This window comes from Zalophus californianus, chromosome 6, assembly GCF_009762305.2.
Source record: "Zalophus californianus isolate mZalCal1 chromosome 6, mZalCal1.pri.v2, whole genome shotgun sequence".
In the NCBI taxonomy this organism is placed as follows: Eukaryota; Metazoa; Chordata; class Mammalia; order Carnivora; family Otariidae; genus Zalophus; species Zalophus californianus.
This window is the reverse complement of record NC_045600.1, coordinates 142967701-142994785: the sequence shown is the minus strand read 5'-3', so window position 1 is coordinate 142994785 and position 27085 is coordinate 142967701. Positions and strand designations below refer to the sequence as shown.

The 27085-nt window shown below is 47.9% G+C and overlaps 1 protein-coding gene and 1 long non-coding RNA gene across 5 annotated transcripts; one reads left to right on the top strand and one right to left on the bottom strand.

The window, feature by feature from the left end:
- On the top strand, nt 1-27085 carry BNC1 (basonuclin 1). The gene is made up of 5 exons (XM_027572213.2): nt 1-140; nt 15106-15205; nt 16560-16795; nt 18596-20457; nt 24890-27085. The coding sequence occupies exons 1-5, from the start codon at nt 132-134 to the stop codon at nt 25569-25571; spliced, it is 2889 nt and encodes a 962-aa protein (XP_027428014.1). The 5' UTR covers nt 1-131; the 3' UTR covers nt 25572-27085.
- On the bottom strand, nt 1223-15073 carry LOC113910248. Of its 4 annotated transcripts, none has more exons than XR_003515979.2 (4): nt 14838-15073; nt 14066-14359; nt 9417-9525; nt 1223-2020 (listed from the first exon to the last, which is right to left on the bottom strand). It is a non-coding gene; the product is annotated as an uncharacterized LOC113910248 (long non-coding RNA). The 4 variants fall into 4 exon arrangements; XR_003515981.2 differs by lacking the exon at nt 1223-2020 and adding an exon at nt 7909-8485; XR_003515980.2 differs by lacking the exons at nt 1223-2020; nt 9417-9525 and adding an exon at nt 11283-12147.

Sequence of the window (27085 nt, the reverse complement as noted above, 5' to 3'; positions counted from 1 at the left end):
CGCCCACTTCGCCGCAGCGGGCCCCGACGGCCGAAGCTTGGATGCGGCGGCGCCGGCCGAGCCGGGGCGGACGCGGGGCGGCCGGGGCCGGGGACACGCGCCGGTAGTCCCGGCGCTGCAGCGGCCGCAGGATGGCCGAGGTAAGCGCGGCTCTCCCCCGGCGCGGGGGGCCCCCTCTGCGCGCTGGGCGGGGCGGGGGGTGGTCGGGGGCGCAGCTCTGGCCGGGCTCTGTCGGCAGCTGGGGGCGCGCCCCGGGCCAACCTCCCGAGGCCACCTGCGCGGCGGCGCGGCCTGGGGCGCTGGGACCCGTCGCCGCCCGACGTCCCTGAGCCGCAGGCGCGCGCGCGGACCAGGCGGGTTCCAGGCGTCCCCGGGACGGCCTGGGCGCGTCCGAGGCGCGGAGTCCGGGCGAGCCTCGGGGCGCCCTCCCGCCGGGACTCCGGGCTCGGGCGGCCGCGGCGAGCGCGCCTCCCCCGCACCCCTCCCGGCCCCTCGGCGCCTGCGGTGAAAGTCCGAGGTCGTTCGCACGGGCTTGAACAGCTGCTATTCACAACTGGCCGTCTTTCTCCCGGGGTTTTGTTTCTGGAGAACTAAGCGCGCGGTAACCTCCGGTCTGAGAGATGCGGAACGGGCGCGTAGTAGGGCCGGGGGCTCCGGATCTTTTGTGAAGCGCTGCGGAGCGCGGTGCGGACGGGTCGCTCGGAAAGCCCCCCGAGACGCGAGGGCGCGGAGAGTGCGCGGCCACAGGGATGCCAGCGCTGCAGCCGCCGAGCGCGCGGGTGGAAGCCAGACCGGCCCGCGGCCGGCCCCTCCGTCGTGTTCATTTACCTGCGAGTGCCCGGCGCCGCCCGGGGCGCCGGGCACCCGGGCCTACGCGCTCGGGGCTGGAACTCCGGCCGGGAAGGGGGCCGCGTCGGGTCGGCTCCCAGGGCCGGGGCTTGGGGGCTTGGGGGCTTGGGGGCTAGGGGGTGGGATGGGGGCGCCTCCTGTCCCCTGCCCCCTCGGGCGCCCCCCGCCAAACCCCAGCCCCGCGGTCGCCTGGCTTTGCATCAGCCCCTACGGATTTGTCAGCCAGATGTGACAAGATTGTGGAGAGGCGAGGGAAGGAGGAGATCTGATATTAATCAGTGCATAGCTCGGAGCCAAACTTTCTCAAATGCGGTGTAGGAACACGCTCTTCTCATTTAAGGCATCCCTTGTGGCTCTGGGGCTGCCACCGGTCCTAGTTTGACAGTTAAATGGAATGCCAACGAGCAGCCTTAATTGTAGGAGTAAAATTGTGTGTGTTGGGGGGGGGGTGTTAGACACTCTAAGGTTCAGTTATGCCCCTTAGTTTTATGGCCATGCTCACCGCAGTTCTCTGAAGACAGGGCATTTAAATCGGGCCAGACGCCTGGTCGCAGCCAGGCCTGTGCTGTTAACACTTAAGGGGCCTAGAAGAGGCCCAGTGTCCTGGGAATCCTTGTCAGTGAGTGAGTGTGAGAGTGTGTGTGCGCGTGTGTATGCAGGGGAAGACGTGCGTTCCTGCAGCTTTGGGCTGCTGACACAGCAGAGCTAGCAACATTTTTTTTTTAATATATTCTCATCAAAGTGACAAAGATTTCAGCTTGAAAGTGAATTGAAAACCAGCATTTGGCAGATCACCTTATTCCTTTTTTTCTGGCGCCTTTTCATTCCCAGTTTATCGTTTTAATTTGCAGAGTTCGTGGAACCTTTCTCTTAGACTCTTCACTTGCAAATGCGTGCTTATGTGTTAAAACTTTTGTTCAGTGGTAAATACCCTGGGTTCTCACAACTGAGAAGTTGTCCCTTCCCAAATCCGTTGATATATGTTATGAAAGCCTCATTTGTAGTGTTAATATGTCCAAATAGCATTTTCGTGTGGCGTGTAAAACAACACGACTTCACAAACACGACCAGTTGTCCAGGATTTGATTTTCGCTTTCAATGGGTGTGGAAAGATAACCACCACGTCTGCTATGATAAGTCTTGATAAATAACTTTATCCTTTCTGGCAGACCTAAAAGAATAAGATGTGAGTCATCATTTGATTTCTCATCCGATAGGTTTGCTAACTTGAATTTCACCAAGAAAGCATGAGGATTTCAACTCAGCTGTTGGTTTGAACGTGTTGGTGTTGCAGTTCAATGCCGAGGAAAGGTGGTGCGCTCTTCACTGAACGCAGGCACGGCTCGTGCTTTGGGAACTCATAATTATGTTCAGACATCTGCGTAATTTAATTTGGAAAATCATCTGTACCTGTAAATGCTATTGCATTCAGAATAGTAAGGATTGAGCCACACACCCCTCCTCCACTCAGAAAGTGGTTAGCTGGGAGGGGTTATGTAGCCCTTGATATTCGCTAGGATGAGCAGACCTCTGTCTGCTCTAGTTATAATTCACATTAGAAATATTAACCAACATGAAGTAATTCCCGTGGAAGCATAAGGTTTGCATAGAGCGTGATTTTTATTTATTCGTTCATTTTTACATCTCTGTCCTGAAACAGGTAGGCCCGCATCCCAGGCCCATATTCCATATTTCAGAACCATTAGCTTGGAAAGAAGAAAGATCCACACCAGTGGGTGAGAAAAACCATACAAGTTTCCCCATGGAACAACTAATAATTGTCTTTTAAGCATACCGTTATCATTTATGAATGTCTAGGGATAAATATAAACATTTTAAAAGTTCAGTTTGTCGGTAAAATTAAACCGCAGCATACGGGGTGAGGGGCAGAAGTGTCTTTTAGCCTTTGTATATGGCTTTAGAAGTTATTTTGACAGTGGCCATTAAAAAAGTTGCCCCGAAGGTTCCACAGGTAAATTACTTGCAGGAGGAGCATGTTTTACCCCAGGGTGAATTTTCACCTCTACAGATGTCACTTAGAGTGAGTTACTTTTGTCAGAAACAGCCCTGTTTAAAAAGAACTAGAAGTACCCCAGGTAAGATGAAATCTCATTGCTGAGCCACTCATTTTTTTTTTATATATCTAAAATCAAGATTTAGAGAACCAAGAAATTTTCTTTAATTACCTTACTCCAAATATCCTACTGTGGATTTTTTTAAATTGTATTTATTTATTTACCTATTTTATTTTTGATGTCTTATCTGAGAGATGTTAAAAGATAACTGGGTTCGGTGCAGAAGAGACATCTGGAAAGTTTTGTGGGTTTTTTTTTTTTCTTTTAAATTGGTTTCCACCTGAAAACCTTATTTCCTCTTATCTTGTCATTCTTTGAAGCACTTTTTCTTAATTCTGAAAATTCTCAGTTTCCGGTGTAGCCCCCTTTCTCTGCATAGACACATGCCTATTTTATCCCAAAAAGGGTAAATCAAAACAAAGAGCAGACCCGTTTTGCCTCAGTCCGATTTGGGGCCTTCTCAAACTTCATATACGTGTAGCAGGAAAAAGGGCTCTCGCCATTCTCGTCCACGCTTGGGTTCATTACTATAAAGCAGCCTAACACATCATAGGAGAAGTTTGCCTTGGGGGGATGATAATTTCACTCCGCTAACGTGGAAGGGAATGATTGTCTCAGTTAAGGAAAACTTTAATTCAGGCTACTAACTTTTTCTTGCATATGGTTGTATTTGCTTGTCTCCTCTTACAGATTACTGGTATGATCCTCCCACACACTCAAACAAACATCACAATTATTTTCCAGCCCTCCATCAGCTCCCAGAAGCCTTGTCCAGGTCTTGCAGCCCTCTGTTTCTTGCATTATTCATTACAAAGGTAAAGTTTTTATACGGACCCCTCAAACATTTCATGATGCAGCATGCCTTATTTTAAGGCAGGGATCAGGAGGGCATAACTCGCTAACTCTGGTCTTTTCTCTTTAAAAATTTCATTTTGAAAATCTAGGGCTGCTTTTATTTATTTATTTATTTATTTTTTACACTTAGTTCTTAAACTCTAGTTCTCCTTAAGTCCTTAAAAGAAACATCTGCAAAATTTTCCTTAGAAATGTTCACAATTTCATTATATTGCCGCGGTGGGCGCCATACGCAAAGTCGCATTGCCTGTGTGACTGGCCACCTTATCCTAAATTATCCTAAAGTATAAGTGTCTTTTTTTGTGTGTTGGTTTTTGTTTTTTATTCCCCCTGACTCTGTTGCGTTCAGAAGTTCCTGCACATTCAGTGAACATCCCTCCGTTTTTTGTTATCAAAGGTTTCTGAAGACTGCCTCTGAGGTCCTCCCAAATTTAGGTTATCAAGGAGGGAGAAAAAAATGTGTCCATGTCATTTATATTTTCGTATAGTTTTTTGTTATTGTTAGGTTGCCTTTTTTTTTTTTAATGAAGAAATATTGGTCTGGTTCGTAAGGTAACATTTGGATATTTTTCTACTTTTTGTGTTTTCTGTTTTCAGAACTAATAATTTTAAGAAAAAAGGGCACAGCTGTTAAATTATTTTGGCACAGAGTTTATACTTTGATTTATAGAGATCAAAAGAACAAGTATTTTCCCCCACCATCCTCTTTGAACTAAGCAACAAGAGAACAAGGCAAGGGTGTCCCGCATACTTTCTACTCACAGGTAGACTTGGCCCAACATCTGTGCCCTGGGTTCTACCTCCCCTCTGCTCCTCTTTCAGAACCAGACCCTTCTCCATGCTCTCTTTCTTCCTTAGCCTCTCTTCTCAGCCCCGTGCTTGCAGTGAGAAAGCAGACTCTGTTGTTTTTGTATTGCAAATGATGCCTACCTGGTTTGGGAGGCTTCCTGGGGCCCTTTTTTCAACTGTGCTCATGGTAAAGGGTGTCCCCTAGTTGTTGGGAATCCGGATGGTTCCATGAAGCCAACAGAGAGACGCCTGGCTGCCCATCTGGACAGCCCACGCCCATCTCACCCCATTGCCTCTCGAGGTGTGCTCCCCTGGCCCAGGGCAGAAACCTCTGGTCTGTGGCCGGGCCTCCTGGCCTTGACACACGGGGACGGGATGAGCCTAGGACCGTGGCATTTCCTGCACGCACTGAGGAGAGCACGCCTCCTCCGGCCTCATAGAGCGCCTAGAAAAATTAACCATAACTCTTTAATGTCATTAAATTCCCAATCCGTGTTCAAATGCCCTTGATTGTCTGGCAAGGCTTATTTAACCATTGATGGGTCCAAATCAAGATCCAGAGAAGATCCCTACAGCGTCTCTCTTCATCTGTCAGTTTACACTTTTTTCCCTGCAGTTTCTCTGTGGGAAAAGCTGGTCCATTTGTTCTGTTGAATGCTCCCCAGTCTGGATTAGCGATTGCTTCCTCACGGTATTGTTTACATTGTGGTTGTTCCTCTGTCCCTGTGTTTTCTGGACACCGGAGTTGACCGAGGGGCTTGATCTGATTCAGATTTGGATGCTCTCCACAAGAGCACACCGCCCACAGTAGTATATATCTTTCCATCCAGGGGCAAATAGCCTGGTCATCATCCTTTACATTAGGACTTGTGGAATTCTAATTCTTCATTCATTTATTCACTGGACGCTTCTGTAAAGGGAATCTCTGTCTCATCAGAGGTGTGGTTACCCTGAAATACAGTTGTGTAAAAAAGGTATATACTTGATTCTTTCCCTCTGTTTCCCAGTTTGGGGGACAATTCATTGGTTCCCTAAAGGCGGCCAATGAGCCTTTCTTTTGTCTTTAGTATCTTTTGAATTGCTAGATTTTAATATAGTGAGTGACTCACGCCAATTTTTGACGAGCCACATTCTCTGCTCTGCGCTTCTTGACTGGTCGAGTTGTATGGCTTTCTTCCCCAGTGAAGACACGAGCTCCCTTAGGGCAGACGCTGGGAGGCCCTCATCTTTGTGTCCCTAGGAGGCTCCCCACAATTACCAGTGCATAGAAGATGCTTTAAAAACAAAAACCACCAGCAACAACAAAAGCAATTTGTTAAATCAATTGGTACCGTTTTGTTGAACTGCTCGTGGAGGAAGATGGCATGAGGCCAGCGTCTGGTCTTGTGTCTCTCTCTAGGCCGCCTTCGGCCCGGCGCCACCTGCAGCCTCCCCCAAAAGGCCCTCATGGCTTCTCTCCTCTCCTCTTCCCCATTTTCCTTATTGCCCATCTGGCAAAGGGGGATGCTATTTTCAGAGTCCTAGTTAGACCTCTGTGGGTTTGTATATGTAAGGAAAACTTAAAAATTGAAAGAAGGCACAGAAAAATGAGAGAACAGGAGGTAGGGAGCAAAAAACATCCAATTCTCACAAAAGACATAAGAAGTTACAAAATGTGTGTAAGAGGTAGATGCCGAGCGGCCTGCAGAGCAGTCTGGTCGAGCCCTCCCTCCCTTGAATGATGCAGTGTCCTGAACCACGAAGCCTAGCCCTGCAGCCACAGTGAGAATGGGGTGAGGATTTCACTGTGGGAGAAACCAGGTCCTCACCCCGCAAGCTGAGGGTGGTCCTTTTAGAGGACGTTGTGTAGTATATATCCTGATTGGCAGTTTTTGATCTGCATTGTAGCCTTCCAAGACTCAAACATAATTAATGATTGTCTGTATCAACACTTAAAAATATAACTTGGAAAAACCTGAAGCAGCTTTATGCTAAAGGTTGGTGACTTAAAAAGTTATTTGTGATTTAGCAGATTGGCTCCTTTGATTTTAAGTCAGGGAATTATGATTCTTACCACTGAGAGTCTGGCACAGCCTTAGAATCTCACACTTAAGACATGACTACGGATTCTAAACTTGGCCTCAGTGATTTCTCCTCATTAGCCACTTTCCACATGAGTTTTTATGTGGCCCTCTCCATGGCCAGCAGGGCAGTCGGTGTGTAAATTAGGAACTACATCCTGCTGCTACTATAAGCTCCTAACAGTCACCGTCCTTTCCGTGCGGCCTTCCTTAGGGCATGACCTCCGAGTTGCCTCATGGTCACAAAATGGCATCTACAGTCCAGCCATCATATTCTTGTTCCAAGAAGGAGGAAGGACGACAAGCAAAGAAGTCTCGCCCCTGAGTCAGCTCCCATTTACAAGGAGCTTTCTGTAAAGCTCCACCTAGCAACTTCCACGTGCTTACCACTGGCCAGTGCTTAGTCACCCGGCCACCCACAGAGACTCAGAAAGGAAGATCCCACAAAAGGCTGTGGGGTGGGCATCTATAATTAGTGAGCACAGCGCCACTGCCTCATTCTTTCACTCACTCTTCTCTCAGCTAGTCCCAGTGGAGGACCCACAGAGTATCAGGCCCCCTGCTAGCTGCTGGGTGCTAGTTTAGGGTTCATGGGTTCCTTGCCTCTTTTAGGAATGATTCATTGTGTCGCAACATTTATGGAGGATTTTATAACAGGTATTTTTGGTAGCTCTGTCTGTGTGGAGTCAGACCACCAGAGCCCAGAGGACCCAAGAACCTTGGTGTGGGCCTTATCCAGCAACACTCCCATCGTACGGATAGTTCTTTTCAGCTCTTACCTGTATATCCTCATTAATATGGGTAATAGGCCTCTGAGGTCAGCAGAAACAGATACCCAGCCCTTTGTAGGCAAAGGCTCCAAGGCATGGAGCTGAAGGTTCTATGGCTTAATGGAAAGGAAGACCTAAGCCAGCTGAAGCCAGTTGTAGGTTTTACTGCCTCCCGGTGGAAGATGCTCAGTGAGGGGCAAGGAGCACAGGCTCCCCACCTCTGCATCCAGAGGGATTCTTTTTAACACAGGCAGATCAAACTCATTTCATATTTTTTTATAAAGGATTACTTAGGGGGCGCCTGGGTGGCTCAGTCGGTTAAGCGTCTGCCTTCAGCTCAGGTCATGATCCCGGGGTCCTGGGAACGAGTCCCGCATCGGGCTCCCTGCTTGGTGGGAAGCCTGCTTCTCCCTCTGCCAGTCCCCCTGCTTGTGCTCTCTCTCAGTCAAACAAATTAATTTTTTAAAAAAGGTTACTTAGAACAAAATCCAGACTCCTTGGCCTGTCCCACAAGATCCTATGCAGAGTGCTCTCTCCCACCTCTCTACCATTGACCTTACTAACTCACTCCGTCTACACTGACTCCTTTTCTGTTCCCTGGGCGCTCAGCCCCTTCGTGCCGCAGAGCCTTTGCACTGGCTATGCCCTCTGCCCTAAAACACTTCCTCCCTTCTCCGCTTCTTCCCCTGGCTCCTTGGTGTCCCTTGGATTCAGCTCAGCTCTTGCCTCTGCAAAAGTCTTCAACGATGACCTTATCTAAGGGGCACTTACTTATACCCTACCCCTCCATGCCGCCCAGTAAAATTGCCAGCATAGCTTTTGGTTTAGTTTATTCATAGCACTACCTTACTCTGAACTGGTACTGTTTATTGTTTATTTTCTGTCTCCTCTAGATTGTAAGCCCCTGGAGGGCAGGGACCTCGTTGGTCTTGTTCAACACTTTAACCCCAGAGTTTAGAACAGTGCCTGGCTCATTAACGTTCGGTTTCTATGTATTCATGTATTATAAGTGAAGTTTCTTTGCAGTGTGAAACTTCAATGTCCTTATCTGCAGAATGTGGATGATAATGCTTGACTCCCAGAGTTGCTGTAGGAATTAAATGAAACCATAAATGGTTAGCGCCAAATATTGATATTTCAAGATAGAACCTACCTCCAGTATCTGGATTAGAGACCACCCTGACAGCCTGTGAGTTCCTCAGCTTCCTCATCCACAAAATGGGGACAGTCATACCTGCCTCCCGGGAGGTGGTGATGAAGAAACGAGACAGTAAAGGGGTCTGCTTAGTGCAGTACCTCACACGCAGTGAAACGCTCAGGAAAGCTCACCAACTGTGTGACTTTGGGAAAATTACGAATCTTCCATAAATATAAGTTTCCTAAGAAGAATGCCCTCCTCACAGCCGCGTAGTGAGGGTCGAATGAGGACAGCTGTGAAGGCTTGCCACCACGTGAGAGGCCAGGTGCTGGAAGAACATCCAGTCTCACCATTGGACTCACAGTGTCCAGGAGAACTTTCTGTGATGGTGGGAGTGCTCTGTATGTCCACCGTCCAGTATGGTGGCCACGAAACCACGTGTGTCTGCTGAGCACTTGAAATGTGGCTGGTGTGACCAAAGAATTGAACTTTTCATTGTTTCATTTTTATTAATTTAAATTTAAATAGGCTGGGCGCCTGGGTGGCTCAGCCGGTTGAGCGTCGGCCTTCAGCTCAGGTCATGATCCCGGGGCCTATAATTTTTCTTCTTCCTCTTGCATTCTATCCCTGAGACTACCCCCCTGAATTTATCCTCAGGGATGGGAAAATATCTGCATGCGCTACAGATGAAATCAGCTTTAAAGTGGACAGTTTTTACTCTCAAGCTCAAGCATTCAAGTCCGGTCAGGCCTGCCCCACCCAGCCACGGATGTCTAGGCATTGACCCCGCTGTGTGTCTGGGCCGGCCACTGTCAGTATCTCCCCAAACGGAAGGTAGAGCAGGGGTGTCTGCAGAAGGAAGTGGGACCCTCGAGCCTACCTAAAAATGAGGTCATAACTTTCCATCCCACAGACTGCAAATCACGGACGCATCCATCACATACTAGGTGTGTCAGTAACTTCTGGATGAATGAAGGAGCAGATGACAGCTACAAAAAAAGCAAACCAGAATTTTGAATGTTGATTCGTAGCACATCAAAGTGACTAATAACAATTCGGAAATAGTCTGATTAAAATGAGTGCGTAAAAAGCAATAATCATGTCTTGATGAGTTCAGAATGTTGTAAACATCTGCTTTATGTTTCTGAAGAATGGAACAAGTATTAGGATTCCAGGGGAAAGGATGGAAGTTTTAAGAGTTTTCCATATTGATTTGCATGAGTACTTTTCGTCCTGTAATTAGAATTTTTTGGTTTGATTTCATTTTAGAAGTTTTAATTTGTCTTTAGATAATGGTGCTATAATTTTTACCACATCGTGGAATTCTGATATGGGTAGAAAAACTCAAGGGCCTTAATATTGGAAGTTTTCTGAGGCACTGTAATTAGCTTTTTTAGCTCATAAATAATTCCTCTGAGATTTATTTCCATGGATGTTTAATGAGCTTTATTAAGCCTTATTCAAATAGGTTCATATAGAGCCACATGAATATTTCTAATAAGACAGCATTCATACATTGAATTTATACATAAAGCTGCTTAAAATTCCGTCCCCAAACTAAAAGCTACAAAAACTGAATAGTCAGGTTCTGCCAGTGGGTCTCAACTGGAGGCAGTTTTGCCCCACGGGCATTTGGCAATGTCTGGGGAGGTTTTTGGTTTTCACAACTGGAAGAGGGAGGGGCGTTTCTGTGTTGTCTGATGGGTAGAGACCAGGGATGCTGCTAGTCATCGTACAATGCACAGGACAAGCACCGCAAAGAATTATGGGACTCAAGATGTCGAACATCCTGGAGTTGAAGAACCCTGAGTCAGGTGTCAAAGAGATACAGAAAAAGTGAGTTTCAATCTTAGGCTATGAAATGTGCTTGGGATTGTTTCCTCTGTAGTTTCGTTGAGCTGGGCCTGAGACGGACTCACCCAGAGCTTCCTGGGGTTTTGCCCGAGCGAGAGCCTTTTAAGCAAAATCTTCAGGGAAGCAAGAAGTGTGTGCTCCAGGACATCTTTCTGTGCTTGAAGCGGGTCCTATTGTCTGAATAAATGAATGTGCATTTACTCTGTGTTGTTCCAGCATCTTGCAAACAGTGAATGGCATCTTGAGGGACAGGGACCAAAATAAGAATTTTTTTCTTTTAAAAGTTTCCTTTAAAGCAGTCGTATTTATCAAAATGTAGGTTGTGAAAAATCCCAGAGGCTTAGTACGGAGTATGCTGGGAGCTGTTGAGAATAGAGATAGCCGGTTCCTGGGTCAGCTAGCGTTGAGAGTCACAGGGTTGTTTGAGAATCTGGACAGCATGTTAGGTGTGCTACCAACAATGGGACGTTCCTCTGGGGACTGCGTGTAATAGAACTTAAGCCAGTACTCGTTTTTATCTTTCCAGTCAAAGGATATTATATCATCATGTGCATAGGAATCTCGATGTATGTGTTCAGTATATAGGAGTAGAATCTCTATAACCAAAAGGCGAAATAATTTCTGGCACAGTATTTCTCAATCTTTTCTTCATTAGGAGACTAGATTTGTTTTTTTTCCTAATTGTGCCTCCCCCAGTGAAATTTTAGTACATACCATATACTGTGTTTCTGTTCATGTATATGTATCTGTGTTTTGTACATAAAGTGAATATTTTTTTTACCTCCCCCAAGAACTAGTTTTCACCCCATTGGAATGATACCACCCCTGATGAGAGTGCATGCATTATTACAGTAAGCAGTGGTTGTGACCACAGGGAGTTCTTTGTAGGATATTGTATGGCTTTACAAAGAACAAACATGTTTTCTCTTTTCTGATCCTTCTGAAAGGGATCAGGAAACACCGTTACATACCTCAGTTATGAGCAACCCTGTTCCTTCACCTGAAAATCTCATCTAGTTGCTCTGTTCAGGCCCATGGTAATCCGAAAGGAATCAGAAATAACTGTCACATCAAGGAGATTTTAGCCTGTATTTAAGCAGAGTCACTGATTGGGGTGGGGGACTTTATTTTTTAGAACACTTTTAGATACACAGCAAAACTGAAAGTAAAGATTTCCCATATACCCCTGTCCTCACACATGCATAGCCACCCATTCTCCACATCCCCCACCGGAGAGTTGTCACATGTGTGACAACTGATGAACCTACATGGACATGTTATCATCACCCAAAGTCCATGGTTTACCTTAGAATTCACTCTTGGTGTTGTACATCCTGTGGGTTTGGACAAATGTATAATGACACGTCTCTGTCATTATAGTATCATACGGAGTATTTTCACTGCCCTAAAAATCCTCTGTGTTCTACCTAACCCTGGCAAGCACTGTTCTTTTTACTGCCTCCATAGTTTTGCCTTTTCCAGAAGGTCCTATAGCTGCAATCATATAGTGTGTAGACTTTTTTCAGATTGACTTCTTCCACTTAGTAATATGTACTTAAGTTTCCTCCGTGTCTCTTCATGGCTTGGTGGCTCATGTCTTTTTAGCGCTGGGTAATATTCCAGTGTCTGGATGGACCACGGTGTACTTACCTATTCACCCACTGAAGGGCATGCTTCCAAGTTTTGGCAATCCTGAATAAAGCTGCTGGTATAAACATCCGCGAGCAGGTTTTTGCGTGGACATACGTTTTCAGCTCCTTTGGGTAAATACCAAGGAATGTGATTGCTGGGTTGTATGGTAAGAATATGTTTAGTTTTATAAGAAACCACCAAACTGTCTTCCAGAGTGGCTGCACCATTTTGCATTCCCACTACTAGTGAATGAGAGTCTCTGTTGCTCTCCTGATGAGCATTTGGTGTTATCAGGGTTCTGGGCTTTGGCCATTCTAATAGGTGTGTAGAGGACTGGTTGTTGTTTTTTTTTTTTCTTTTTTCAGTAATATTTCTATTGAGATATAATTTACTGACTATAAAATTCACCCTTACAAAGTCTATAACTGAGTGGTTTCAGTATATTCACAGAGTTGTGCAACCATCACTACTATGTAATTTTAGAACATCTTCACCTTAAAAAGCAACTCTGGTCAAAATTGAAAACATCTGTGCTTCAAAGGACACCATGAAGAAAGTGAAAAGATAATCCAAGGGCAGGAGAAAACATTTGCAAATCATCTGTTGAGGGACTTGTACTAAGCATATATAAAGAACTCTTACAACTCAATGCTAAAAGACAAAACAACCCAATTAAAAAATGAGCAAAGCATCCGAACAGATGTGTCCCCAGGGAAGACCTACAAATGGCCAATGAGCTCATGAAAAGATGCTGATCGCCATTAGCCATTGAGGAAATGCACATCAAAACCACAGTAAGATACCACTTCTTACCCACTAGTCTAGCTGTTTCAGGACAGACAGACAACAACAGTGTTGGGAAGGACGTGGAGAAATTGGAACCATCCTACGTTGCTGATGTGGATGCAGAAGAGTGCGCCACTTTGGAAAAACCATTTGATGGATTCTCAAGTTAAACAGAATTACTATACAATCCAGCAATTTTATTCCTAGGAAGACCTAGAAATGAATACCTATGCCCACCATAAACGTGTACACAGGGCTCCTTCTGCAGGTGATGGAAATGTTCTAAAATCAGATCGTGATGTTTGCACAACTCTGTGAATATACTAAAAATCATTGACTTGGATACTTTAAGTGGTTGAATTGTATGATATCTGAATTGTATCTCAATTTAAAGCTATTTTTTAAAAGATGAAAACAAAAATAATAATATTCTCCCCCCCCCCCCCCGCCCCGCACTGCCACCCATTAACCATCCCTCCTCACTCCTGCCCACTCCGCGCAGCCCTGGTAACTGCTAGGCTGCTTCCGGCCTCAGATTGACATCTTCTTGACATTTCATGCAAATGGAATCCTGCCACCTGTGACTTTTTTTCCTTGGTTTATTTATTTCACTGAGCGTGTTTTCAAGGTTCATACATGCTGTAGCATATGTCAGCACTTCATTCCTTTTTATGGCTAAGTAATATTCCATTACATGGATACGCCCCATTTTGTTTATCCATTCATCAGTTGGTGGACACTGGGGTTGTTTCCACTTTTTGACGACTATAAATAATGCAGCTATGCATTCGGGTACAAGCTTCTACGTGGGCCTGTGTTTTCATTCCTTTTGGGCGCATACCTAGGGGTGGAATTGCAGGGTCCTATGGTAACCCCATGTTTAACTTTTTGAGGAACTTCCAGACTGGTTTTCCAAAGTGAATGCACCATTTTACATTCCCACGGGCAACTGATTTTTAAGTGAAGACTAGTCACATACTCCTTAAAGTGAGTTTCCCAAGTCCTGGGACAGGGTGTACCCTTTCCTGTCCCCACACGAGGCCACAGAGTCCCTTAATTGACAGATGGAGGTCCCCCCCAAACACGCACACCCCAGTTCAGGGAGGCTCTTCTGGGAGCCTCCGTGATGCAGCTCCCAGGAGAGCTTTTTCTCAATAATACATCACATTCTTCAGACCTCCATCCCCTTTGGGGGAATTCATCTTAAAAATATAGGGGAAGCTTTGTTCTCAATACCGGAACTCAGCCGACACGTACCTTTGTGTATTCTCTTCAGCCGTGTGAACGTGAACGTGCAGCTGGGCGTGCACACGGGTCCGCCCGCCTGGCCGGGCCTCGGCAGCCACGCCACGCAACCCAGGGGGTGGAACCCGGGAGTCGTCCTGAGTGTGGTCGGCCTCGGCATGTCCTCCGTCTGTGTGGACTTTTAGCCTCAGCCCACGTGGGGGGATAACTGCGTCCACATTTGGATGATTCTCCGTTCAGCTCATTCTCTCTCACTTGTTCCAGAATGGTCCCCGTGTAACTTTGGGGGGCGACTGCTTTGGCCAACTTAAGAGATTGGTGAAAATGTGACTGTTCACCCTTTCTGTGCTCTTAATAACAAGCAAGGGGGCAGCTGGGTGGCTCAGTCGGTTGAGCATCTGCTTTCGGCTCAGGTCATGATCCCGGAGTTCTGGAATCACGCCGGGAGTCAGGCTCCCTGCTCAGTGGGAGTCTGCTTGTCCCTCTGCTTCTCCCCGTCCCCCCCACTTGTGTGCTCTATTTTTTCTATAAATATTTCACTTTGTTAAAGATTTTTATTTAGTTGTCAGGGGGAGAGTACACGCACACAAGCAGGGGGAGTGGCAGGCAGAGGGAGAAGCAGGCTGCGGGCTGAGCAAGGATCTCTACGTGGGGCTCCATCCCAGGACCCTGGGATCATGACCTGAGCCAAAGACAGACACTTAACCGACTGAGCCACCCATGCGCCCCCCCCTCTTTAATAAATGAATAACGTCTTTTTAAAAAAAATGAACAAGTAAGATACCTCCGTCCAGAATTTTCCCACGGAGCGTGGTGATGTTCCCTAGCCCCCCTGTCGCGCGCAGAGCCGCCGGGGGATGTGTTTGCCGTCCGCAGGCCCGGGGCCCGTTGCTCTTGGGTACGGGGTCCGGGGTCTCCCGCCTGCGTCTGGCACGGAGTGGGCGCACGTTGCCCCGTGGACGTTACCGAGCGGAGGCCCGCGCCCAGTCTTGCGAGCGCGGCCGGGCTTCCGCGCACCGCCCCGTGCTCGCGTGCCGCGTTCTCTCTTGCAGGCTATCGGCTGCACTCTGAACTGTAGCTGCCAGAGTTTCAAACCCGGGAAGATAAACCACCGCCAGTGTGAGCAGTGCAGACATGGATGGGTGGCCCATGGTAACTTTATTTTTCCTCCTCCTCCCTCGGCCTCTCGTGTCCCCTCTGAATGACTTAGAGTAATTCGGGAGCGGAGCTCATGCCTGAGAAGGACGGCCAACACGTGGGTGTCCCCGCTCTTGCCGGCTGACAGGCTGAGCGCTTTCGATATGGTCCCTTTTTGGAGCTTAACGGCGCTGCATGGTGGGTAGGGTCTTAGCCCCGCTCTGCAGACAGACAAACAGGTGCTTCGGGGTGCTCCTTCTGCAGCGACAGAAATGTCCTGCGTTGTCTAATGCAGTAGCCTCCAGGATTGCCGGGTAAAATGATTATTTTAGCCTGCGTATGTCCCAGTGAATATTTTTAGGATAAACCTATCCCACTTACTTCCTGTTTCTGTGAAATTCATGTTCACATTTCACCGGGCATCCTGTATTTTTTTTTTTTAACGGTTAAATAAGATACACTTTAAATTCCAGCCTAGAGAAATATCTTTTTTTTTTTTAGGTTTGGTTAATTCTTTTTTTTAATTTTATTTTATTATGTTATGTTAATCACCATACATTACATCATTAGTTTTTGATGTAGTGTTCCATGATTCATTGTTTGCTTATAACACCCAGTGCTCCATTCAATATGTGCCCTCTTTAATACCCATCACCAGGCTAACCCATCCCTCCACCCCCCTCCCCTCGAGAACCCTCAGTTTGTCCCCGTATTTTTATTTGCTGATCCCACACTTAGCCCCGTGTGGCTGCTGAATACTTGAAATGTGACTGGTGGGACTCTGAAGAACTGAATTTCTGATTTTGTTTAATTTAAGAAATAAAATAACTTAAGAAAGTAAAAATAATTCCATAAAATTAAAAATTTTCTAAATCTGCATAGCCGTGTGCACCTGAGGACTGTCGCATGGGATGGCATAGATTTTGGTGGCTTGACTGGCCAAGCCTGACAGCTAGGACGTGGCAGATGAGAGGGGACAAACCCAGATCCGTCCGATCCCCAGGCCCCAGCTCTTCACCAGCAGACCCCGTTCTGCCCGATTTTTCAGCCTTCTGATTAATGTGCCCTGCCACCTTTGTCTTTATCCCTTTTCCTTGCACCTGCCCTACATGGGGCTGTTTTTCACTCCTTAGGGACAGGGACGGGAGAAAAGAAGTCTCAGGCCAGTTCATTTTATTTTAGAAGTTCCTGTGAATAATGTAGAGCCTGATAGCTATTAGGATTGTGAACCATTTGCATATTCCTGTTTTGTTTTGTTTTTTTTTCTATCGGAAAACATAACAGAGCTGGCGCTAGCCCACCCCCGGGCAGTGTTTCTCTGAGAAGTAAAAATCTTTATAAAGGATGTTTCTTCGATTTGATTTTTCAGCTCTGAGCAAGCTGAGGATCCCCCCCGTGTATCCCACAAGCCAGGTGGAAATTGTCCAGTCCAATGTGGTGTTTGATATTAGCAGCCTCATGCTCTATGGGACCCAGGCCATCCCTGTTCGCCTGAAAATCCTACTGGACCGGCTCTTCAGTGTGCTGAAGCAAGATGAGGTGCTGCAGATCCTGCACGCCTTGGACTGGACCCTTCAGGATTACATCCGGGGATACGTGCTGCAGGTATGGGGAGCATGGCCACCGTTCTCCTGGAATGTCTTCTCCGATCCACGCGCATGTAACCAGTGTAACCCGGTTGCTCCAGCTGTGGGCGGGCATCCTTTCGTAATGGCTTAAACCCCCACCTGATGTTCTGGGAAGAATCTGGTGCTTTCCTCAATACCGGTGAAACTTCCAGACATGGGAGCATGGACATATTCTGTGATTTGGGTATCACTAAGCCGGCTCCTACTACAGTAAAGCCTTGGCCCTGGGTTACTATCCGCAGGCCACCTATGGACACAAGACTGAGGGTTTGGGGGTGAGAGGAGCGTATGTTCCAGAAGCACGTTGCAGAAGCTGGCCTTCCTTCCCAGGCTCCGTCACCTTCTGATGCGTCTGTGTTCTGGCTCCTGCTTGTTCTGTCACCCCTCGATTCCCCTTTGGTCTCTTCACGTGTTCTCTGCATCTCTCCCTTGTGCCTTTCACTCCTTCTCCCTCTCTGTTACCTTGCAGAGTAGTCTTAGGTCCTTCTAGGCCTTGTCATGGAGGTAGGCCCTCGTGTTTCATATCCACAGGCAAAGAACATAATTTCCTGGGACGAATTATATCATTTCTCTGACGTAGGGAGCGACGACAGCTTTTTTTTTTACCCCTTGACACTCTACTAGAAAATGTCAAAATTTCAGTGAAATGGGGGGATGAATATACTTCCAAGACTAACATACACTTAAGTCTTACCCCAGGTAGGCCATGTCATCATCAATGCAAGCACTTAGTCTTTTATCAACCTGGACACTCTTCCAGTAAATCTCTCAGGGTAGGTGAATTATCCCCATTTTCCAGTTGAAAAGCCAGAGGCTCAGAGTGCTTCTGAATCTTGGCCAACGTCATTCAGGTCGTAAGTGGCAGACCCAGGATTCGAACCTGTTTCTTTTTAACTCTGAAGCCCATGATCATCCTGTGGAGGCACGTTTGCTCACCTCGGGTGGATCCCCAGCAGGCTAGAAGCAACCTTTTATGTAGAGTAGCATTATGATCTTACATTATGACATAGATCAATATTTAATGATCCTAATAATCTTGCTTTCTAGTGTTAGGATTAAAAATATGGAATCAATTACCTTGAACCTCTAGTGCATCAAAAATTTATGACGTTACATCCCTCATCATCTTCAAAACTCTTCCATGCATTGTGAAAAATCTCAGTAGGCCATCAAATACATGTTCTGTGATAAAATATTTATTGTAGTTTTGGGAAAAGTTAGGCCTTGCTAGAGTTTGAAAGATCTCCAACACACCAGTGTAATTACGGCTCTGCTTTGTGAACACAGGCAGTAGATCGATAACGGGTTCATTTGTTTTCTGATGTTAGTTGCTGGGGAAGATTATTAACCTTGCAGCAAATAAATACTTGAGCTCTGTCTAGGTCTGACTGCTCCCTCCCTCCTTCTGAGATCAAGACGTCAAGACGTGACTATTGTTCAAACGATAACAGATTTTCGTTTTATAGTGGGGAAAAGTATGACACCGGATGCAAGACCACCAATTGGTTTGAAATAAGATGGAAAATAATCACCCAATTTCCCTTCGGCCGGAGTCCTAGCATTTTACTGCTCTCTTTTAGAGCACTGTTTACATTTGTGCAGTTTGTTTTCTGTGTAGGGTTTCTGGCCCAGGAGAGTAGCGTGAGTGGGGGGCTGCCCAGAGGGGGTGTCACCTTCTGATATGCGCGTGTGCTAGTGGAGGCCCCGACCGCGTGACTCTTTCTAGAGAAGAGGGTACAGAGTAGGAAATTAATTGCGCTTTACGATTCTGGTTTAGGATGCCTCAGGAAAGGTGCTGGATCACTGGAGCATCATGACCAGTGAGGAAGAGGTGGCCACCCTGCAGCAGTTCCTTCGCTTTGGGGAGACCAAGTCCATCGTGGAGCTCATGGCAATCCAAGAGAAAGAGGAGCAGTCCATCATCATCCCGCCGGCCGCGGCGAACGTGGACATCAGGGCGTTCATCGAGAGCTGCAGCCACAGGAGCGCCAGCCTCCCCGCCCCTGCGGACAAGGGGACCCCCAGCAGCCTGCACCCCTTTGAGAACCTCATAAACAACATGACTTTCATGCTGCCCTTCCAGTTCTTCAACCCCGTGCCCCCCACGCTGATAGGGTCGCTGCCCGAACACTACGTGCTGGAGCCGGGGCAGGACCAGAGTCAGGAGCCCAAACAGGAGATGCATGGACCCTTCGCTGGCGACGGCTTCTTAACCTCCAGTCCTGCGTCATTTCAGGCGGAAAAAGAGCCGTGTCTAAACTGCCCGGACACGGTTCCCAAAAAGGAAGATGGTGCCCCTTTAAGTGATTCCAGCTCCTACAACATTGTCACTAAGCTTGAAAGGACACAGTTGTCCCCCGAGGCCAAAGCGAGGCCCGAGAGGCACAGCCTGGGTGCCAAGAAGGGCCGCGTGTTCTGCACGGCGTGTGAGAAGACCTTCTACGACAAAGGCACGCTCAAGATCCACTACAACGCCGTCCACCTGAAGATCAAGCATAAGTGCACCATCGAAGGGTGTAACATGGTCTTCAGCTCCCTGAGGAGCCGGAACCGCCACAGCGCCAACCCCAACCCCCGGCTGCACATGCCCATGAACAGAAACAACAGGGACAGAGACCTGAGGAACAGCCTGCACCTGGCCGCCTCGGGGGGCTACGAGCGCCCGGGCTTCCCGGCCCCAGACTGCAGGCCCCTGCCTGGCTACGCGGCGTCCAGGGACGACCCGGGGGGCCAGCCGGCCTTCCCGAGCGTGGGGCAAAACGGGGTGCTTTTCCCCAACCTGAAGACGGTCCAGCCGGTCCTTCCTTTCTACCGCAGTCCGGCCACCCCCGCCGAGTTGGCCAACACCCCCGGCCTGCTCCCTTCCCTCCCTCTCTTGTCTTCTTCCATCCCGGAGCAGCTGGTTTCAAACGAAGGCCCGCTCGATGCCCTTCCCAAGAAGAAATCCCGCAAGTCCAGTATGCCCATCAAAATAGAGAAGGAGGCCACGGGGGTAGCCAATGACAAGAGGCACGCTCTCAGCTCAGACGAAGACGCGCCCCTGCGGGTGGCCAGCGATGACGAGCCCGAGGCCTACAGCCCCCGGTCATTGGACAGAGCACCTGGGGCGCGGCACGCACGGTCCGGGGGCCCGGGGGGGCCCCTCCCAGAGGGGGAGAGGGTCTGCCATCTAGACTCAGGGACGGAGTCAAGCGGAGCCATGAGCAGGACCCCCGAGCGGGCCACACGGCCCTCAGAGAGGGCGGCTGAGCAGAAGCCAGCCCTGACCGCGGTGCCACGGGAGCCGGAGGCTGGTGGCCGCGAGCCTCGCCTCACAGCCGGGACAGAGCCCTGTGTCCCCTTCCCTGACTACATCCACCTGCAGCAGCGCCTGCTGGCTGGCGGGCTTTTCAGCGCTCTGTCCGGCGGAGGAATGGCTTTTCCTTGTTTCGAGGACGTCAGGGAGCCGGAACCTGTGGGTCAGCACACGTTAGGGAGGCAGAAGGAAGACACTCGCTTCCAGTGTGACATCTGCAAGAAGACCTTCAAAAACGCTTGCGGTGTGAAAATGCACCACAAGAACATGCACGCCAAAGAAACACACGTGTGCACGGTGGAGGGCTGCAAAGCCACCTTCCCCTCACGCCGGAGCAGAGACAGGTAAGACACCTCTTGGCCATCATTTCTTCCAGAGCCATGATGCTGAAACTCCAGCACGCACCCGAATTACCGGGAGGGTTGTTAAGAACACATCCTTCTGAGCCCTGCCCATAGAATTTCTGCTTCTGCGGGTGTGGGATGAGGACTGAGGGTTTGTGTTTCTGGGTCCCCAGGCGATACTCTCCTGCCGTCCCAGGGACCACGGTTTGAGAAACACTGTTCTCTGCATCCGCATGCTTGAATTTTCAGTTCCAGACCTAAACTCGTTTGACCACAAAACCTGACCTGTGAAAGCACATGAGGCTATGGGTAGTCTTGTTTTTTGCTTTTTGTTTTTTTTAAATCTCTCTTTGTGTGGATTTTTAAAATTATACATTCAGTGCAGAAATACTCGTTGGATTTATTACGGGGACATGAACAAAATATTAGAGCTTATGCGTCTCTCTGCCTCTCTAAAGTCTGAGAAACCCTGAATTCGGAAATGTATCTGGCGCAGATGATTTGGGATAAGGAATTATGAACTAGTCTCACATGAAGGGGGGGGGTTAAAGCATCACGAAAGACAACAAAACTTGTCTGCTTTTCCATTTTATGATACGAAGCCCTTCAAATGAAGCGTTTTCTCTCATGTCCAGTTCACCAGCTACATTCGAAAGGAAGAACAACTGTGTGGTTGGAGAATGTTTCTTTATTAAGATATCAGAGAAGGGAGGCATTCATTAGCAGGTTACTTTGGGGGTTGTGATCTTGGTTGAAAGCTTGAGAAGTCTTTGGGCTGGGGGTATTCATGAGCCCCACACAGCGTCTCGCTGTTTGCCGAGCGCCCAGGCAGAGAGAGTCTGTCATCACTCTGGGACACAGCACTGGCCCTACTGTCTTGTGCTTTTCTTCATGAACTCAAGTCCCATCACCCCAGCCTGGGAAGGGGAGGACATGTATAACCCAGAGGTGACCCCAGGAGGCTTTAGGGGAAGGACTAGCTCTCAGTCGAAATGCAAAGCGAAATATACCAAATGGTTTGCAGAACAGTAAAATGTTATATTTGCTCAAAGGAGCTTGACTTGAAGCAGTTGGGCAAGAACATCCTCGCACTGAGCAAAGAGGGTAGAGCATGGGTGATATTAGTTAAAATTCCTGTTTCTGTTGCTGGCACATTGAACCAGACCACCAGGGTCCCCGGATTAGCAAAGCCGGCCTTCTCCTTCGTCCTCCAAGAGGAGGGTTTGTTCATGAATGAGCTCTATGTTGAAGAAGAGACAGTCCCATCAATCAGGTCATCCTTGATATTTACGATACTGTTCTGGCCTACGGTGTGCACTAAATTGGAAGGCATATTGAATTTAACATTCGCCTTTGTTTTATATTTATTTTTTCACATATTTAATATTTTCTTATATTCTGAGCTATTTGTAGACACAGGCCTCCTCACCCACCACAGGAAAGCATCTTGAATTCTAAATTTAGACTACTAATTCTGGTGGTGTAGAACTTGGAATGCATTTTACCTAGAACCTGATTGAAATGGCACCATTTTATTTTATTTTATTTTATATCTTTTTTAAGATTTTATTTATTTATTTTGACAGAGAGCAGGAACACAAGCAGGGGGAGCTCAGGCAGAGGGAGAAGCAGGCTCCCTGGCAGAGCAGGGAGCCCGATGCGGGACTCAACCCCAGGACCCTGGGATCATGACCCGAGCCGAAGGCAGGCGCTTAACCCACTGAGCTGCACAGGCGCCCCAAAATGGCACCATTTTAAAAAGAGCTTTGTGAACAGGGCTGGGGCCACCACCCTTTCTCTGGGCCAGCGATGAGAACTGTGTTGTCAGGACAGGTGTCCTCCCCTCTTGAAGCTGATGCCAACAGTAGTCAGTAGGACCCCGCAGGAAGGGACTGGGACAACGCCTGGATGCTTATTTAGCCAAAAAATATTTAAAAACCTTCTGTTAGGTGCTGTGGACACAGTCCCTGCTGACAAAGGCCAGTGGGGGAGACAGAGCAGTAAACAGGCGTTGACGGTTGATTGCAGCAGCTGCTATAATGGGAGAGGGAGGCTGCTGTGGGCACGTAGTGGGGCCCCTGACTAGGTTCTTCTGAGAAGTTAGGGAGGGCTTCCTGGAGGAAGAGGCATGACTAAACCAGCAGCTCTCAGAGGTTTTGGTCTCAGAACCCCTTTTACGAATTCTTAAAACCTCAGGGCCTTCAAGAACTTGAGTCTATTTGGGTTTATAAGTTATCTATGTTTACTGCATTAGAAACCAAAACTGAGAAAAAAATTAATATTTATTTCATCATTTACAATAATAAACCTATTATATGTTAACATACATAACATGAGAAACAAGGGGAAAAAAAACCTACATAACATGTCATGAAAAATAACCCCCGTTTTCCAGCACAAAAACTCCGTGAGAAGAGTGGTTTTGTCTTACATTTTTGCCAATCTCTGTAACGTCTGGCTTAGCAGAAAACAGTTGGTTTCTCACATCGGCTTCTGCCTTCAACCTGTTCCAGTACCACATGTCACGTAGCCTCTGGAAAACCACAGTAGGCTCATGAAGGAACGACAGTGGAAAAGATCACGTCTGAGTATCACGATGATGAGATGAGTTTTGACTTCAGGGCACCCCTGAAAAAAAGCTCAGGGACCACGAGGGGTGCCCAGACCCTACTTTGAGAACCACTGGCCTGACAAGGCCGGAACAGAGGAGGAAGAGGGGGTGGGGATGGGGATGCTCGGCATCAGCAGTCCTGAAAGCAACAGGAAGCCTGGCATGTAGCCAAGACGGTTTTGCAGTTGTGGTCGTCACTGGTTTTAGGAGACGTGGCACCTCGGGAAATGCACCTAACCCTCCAGGTCTTAAGGAGAAGGTTGGAGGATCCCACAGGTCTGCTCCTGGTGTTCCTGGGGGACTCAGGCCCAGAGCTTTGCTTTGTTGCCTCAGGGACCTTCCTGTGCAAGGTTCCGGTAAACGTGTCTGTCTGACTTTTTTTCCTACCACTTATGTGCCAGGACCTGCGTGTCAATCCAGCGTCTGGTTTTCTGCCGACACATACCTGCCCCTTCTACCCAGAACGCTGACATAATCACAGGGCAGAGCTGCTGTTGATAAGAGTTGTTTGCAGAGTGGGTGATCTGGGAGCACGGTTCTGATTATGTCCAGAAAAAAAAATGTGTAAGGGATAGAAGAGAGACGTCGAATAGCAGATTTGTTACGTTTTATGAAATAAGATTGAATTTCTGCCCACCCCACCCCCACGGTGTCTTTGGAGGTTTCAAAGAGAAAACTTGATTCTTAGTTATTTTGGTGGGGGTGTTTTTCACCTGGTGGTCCTGGCAGGCATTCTGATCTGTACGGGTGGTGGGGGAGGTATTTTCTCTGTTTGGAATCACTGTCCTATCACCTTTAAGCTCATACCCTTGCAGTAAGGGCTATTTTTGCCAGTCCGAAGTCAGCAGGGGATCTCTCAGTACGGCCAACATTGATTGACAAGTTACATCCAAATGATATTGTGTGAGCAAGAATGTGTCATAATGGGTACTCATTATCTGCCCTTCAGGAATAATCATTGGGTAGAAGATTGGTGGTGGGTTCAGTGCTGCATTTGCAAAACTCCTGTCTGGTTTATTGTGAAACGTTGCAAATATGAACTGAACTTAAATTCTCTCTCTCCCTCTCTCTCTCTCTCTCTCTCACACACACACATACACACACACACACACACACACACACACACACGCAATGTAATAGCCAATCACATTTTCTCACCTGTAGCACTTCTGCGGTCATGTGAGTGTGAATGCTGTAGACCCTGATGCCACATAGAAAATTTTAAATTTTCTAGTAACCACATTAAAAAAGTGTAAAAAGACACAGGTGAAATAAGTCTTAATAATGTATTTTGTTTCAGTCAGTCTATCCAGAATATTACCATTACTGTGTATGACGCAGCCACGTTTCAGGTGCTCACTCGTCCTGTGGGAGTAGCTACCCTACTGGACAGTGCCGCTCTAGAAGGTATTTCTTGGTTTCATTGCAGTGAAGTCCTCTGCTTAACTTACGGGGACAGGTGTTCTCTGGGATCCCCTGGTTCCAGAGTCCCAGGGGAATTGACCTACTTGGAGTAGGCTGGCCGTCCTCAGTAGATGAGGTGCGGGAAGTTACGTGTCCGTCACATGGTAGAAATTAAGAAGAACTACATATTCCCAGCTTCCAGACGGCCGGCTTTCCTGGTCAGTGCTAACTTCTGACAGGCAGTGAACAGCCCTGGGCCAGTGTCCACTGGACACACATTTCATCCCATACCCCCTATGGTCACTCCTTCCATGCCACAAGATTTTTCTAGTATCTACCTAGTGTCTCCACTCAGAGTGATGACTGTTTTTACAACAACAGCCCAACCCACCGCTAACCATGTTTTCACTCTTGTAGACACAGTTCAAACCTAAACCTCCACCAAAAAGTGTTGACCCAGAAAGCACTCGAGAGCCCCGAAGACCATTTCCATGCAGCTTACCTTCTGAAGGACGTGGCAAAGGAGACCTTCCAGGACGTGGCTTTCACGCAGCAAGCCTCCCAGACGTCTGTCATCTTCAAGGGAGCGAGTCGGATGGGCAGCCTGGTTTACCCGATAACCCAAGTCCACGGTGCCGGCCTGGAGAGCTACAACTCCGGTCTGCCAAGCGAGGGCACCATCTTGGATTTGAGCACTACCTCGAGCATGAAGTCAGAGAACAGCAACCATTCCTCTTGGGACTCAGACGGGGCCAGCGAGGAAGGCACCGTGCTCATGGAGGACAGCGATGGGAACTGTGACGGGCCGAACCTTGTGCCCGAGGAAGATGAGTACCCCATCTGTGTCCTGATGGAGAAGGCCGACCAGAGCCTCGCCAGCCTGCCTTCTGGGTTGCCCATCACGTGTCACCTCTGCCAAAAGACGTACAGTAATAAAGGGACCTTCAGGGCTCACTACAAAACCGTGCACCTCCGCCAGCCCCACAAATGCAAGATTCCGGGCTGCAACAGCACGTTCTCGTCTGTCCGCAGCCGGAACAGACACAGCCAGAATCCCAACCTGCATAAAAGCCTGGCCTCCTCTCCAAGTCACCTATAGTAACAAGGGGGTGGACCGAGTCTGTGAGGAGAAACATTTACCCTAATTCAGGAATAATAAGGGCTCTAATTTTGTTTAATACCGTTTGAGGCAAGCCGGGCAAAAAGGTCTTGGAGTAGACTTTCTCGGCTTGTGCGGCAGGATGAGGAAAGACAAGCCTTGTAGGAAGTCAACTTTAGGGGGCAGCCCTTCCTGTTATTTTTCTTAGCCCCAGGGGTTTTTCCCTGACATAACAAACACTGGCAGAAACACCAGTTTTTTCCCACATTTGTTTACACATTCCCCGGGAGCGCGCCAGGTCTGCAAACTGACCAGGGGGCCCAGGACCTTTGGGCAGCTGGAAGTGCAGGGTCAGCTGAGTGTCCCGGGGAAGCAGGCAGCCACCACGGGTGAGGAGCCAGGCCCCAAGATCACATTTTTTCAGTTCCTGCTTTTAACGAGTCTGAAATCCAGACTCAGGGTTGGGAGTAGGGCTTTTTGAGACTATGCCTCCGTTTGGAGAGGAGAGTTGCTCTTACTTTGTGTCTTCCCCTTCGGGGGTCTCATGGACCTTCCAGGAGCCCCCAGAGGAGGCAGGTGGGTTTCCAGCACACAGGAACGAGGATGTTACGAGGATGTCTGTGCTCGCTGTGTAGCAAGCGTTCAGGAAACATAGTGGTCTTCAATTTAATTTAAAATGACTTTGGTAATATTTAATTTGTGTTTGTTACGTGAGTCATTGGGGTGAGTGCAGACGCGTCACAGTGTGACCTCTGGGTCTCTGCTCGAGGGCAGAGCGAGGGCCGGCCTCAACTTGAGAGCGGCTGCCCGTTTCCATTCGGTGAACCTCGGAGTCTGGACATTTCGGTCCCCTGCGGAAGGAGTGCAGGACCATCTGTAAATACTCGGCCGAAGCGTTTAGAGAATGCGGTGCTGACCTTCAGTATCGCTGGGTCCCTCAGCCCTCATCCTTTTATACATGTGTAAGGTTAGGAGGAGTTTTTCCAATGTACCCGGTAGAAGAAAAGTAGGGCAAGACTGCCATACCATGCATCTTAATATTTAACTTATTCTGAAATATATTCCACACCATGGTACACATTTGCTATTGTGAAAAGGGAAGTTTCATCGGTCCTGTGAAAAGAGACCATCTCCTGAAATTCGGCATTTACGGTACTTGGGAGGGAGAAATTGACTTCTCGTCAAGACTTCAGGTGAACCGTCTTTTAAACTTACAGTGGATTTAAGTAATGAAAAACATCCTCAAAGAGAATTGGGGGTTATAAGAGAGATGATTCCTCCGGCCCCAGGGTAAAAAAAAAGCCAACAACCTGTTACGGATTGTTTCAGCGTTTGCTTTTTTTTTTTTTTCTTTTTTTTTTAATAAATGTGACGACACTTGGTCTTGGCTTAAAGTAAAGATGTATCTTTCCACTCTTTTGTTACCCAGCTGTTTATTATTCCAGTTTCCCCAAAGTGGAACGGTTTGTATACAAATGAGTTTTCTATGATTTAATAAAAATGTATGCCACACA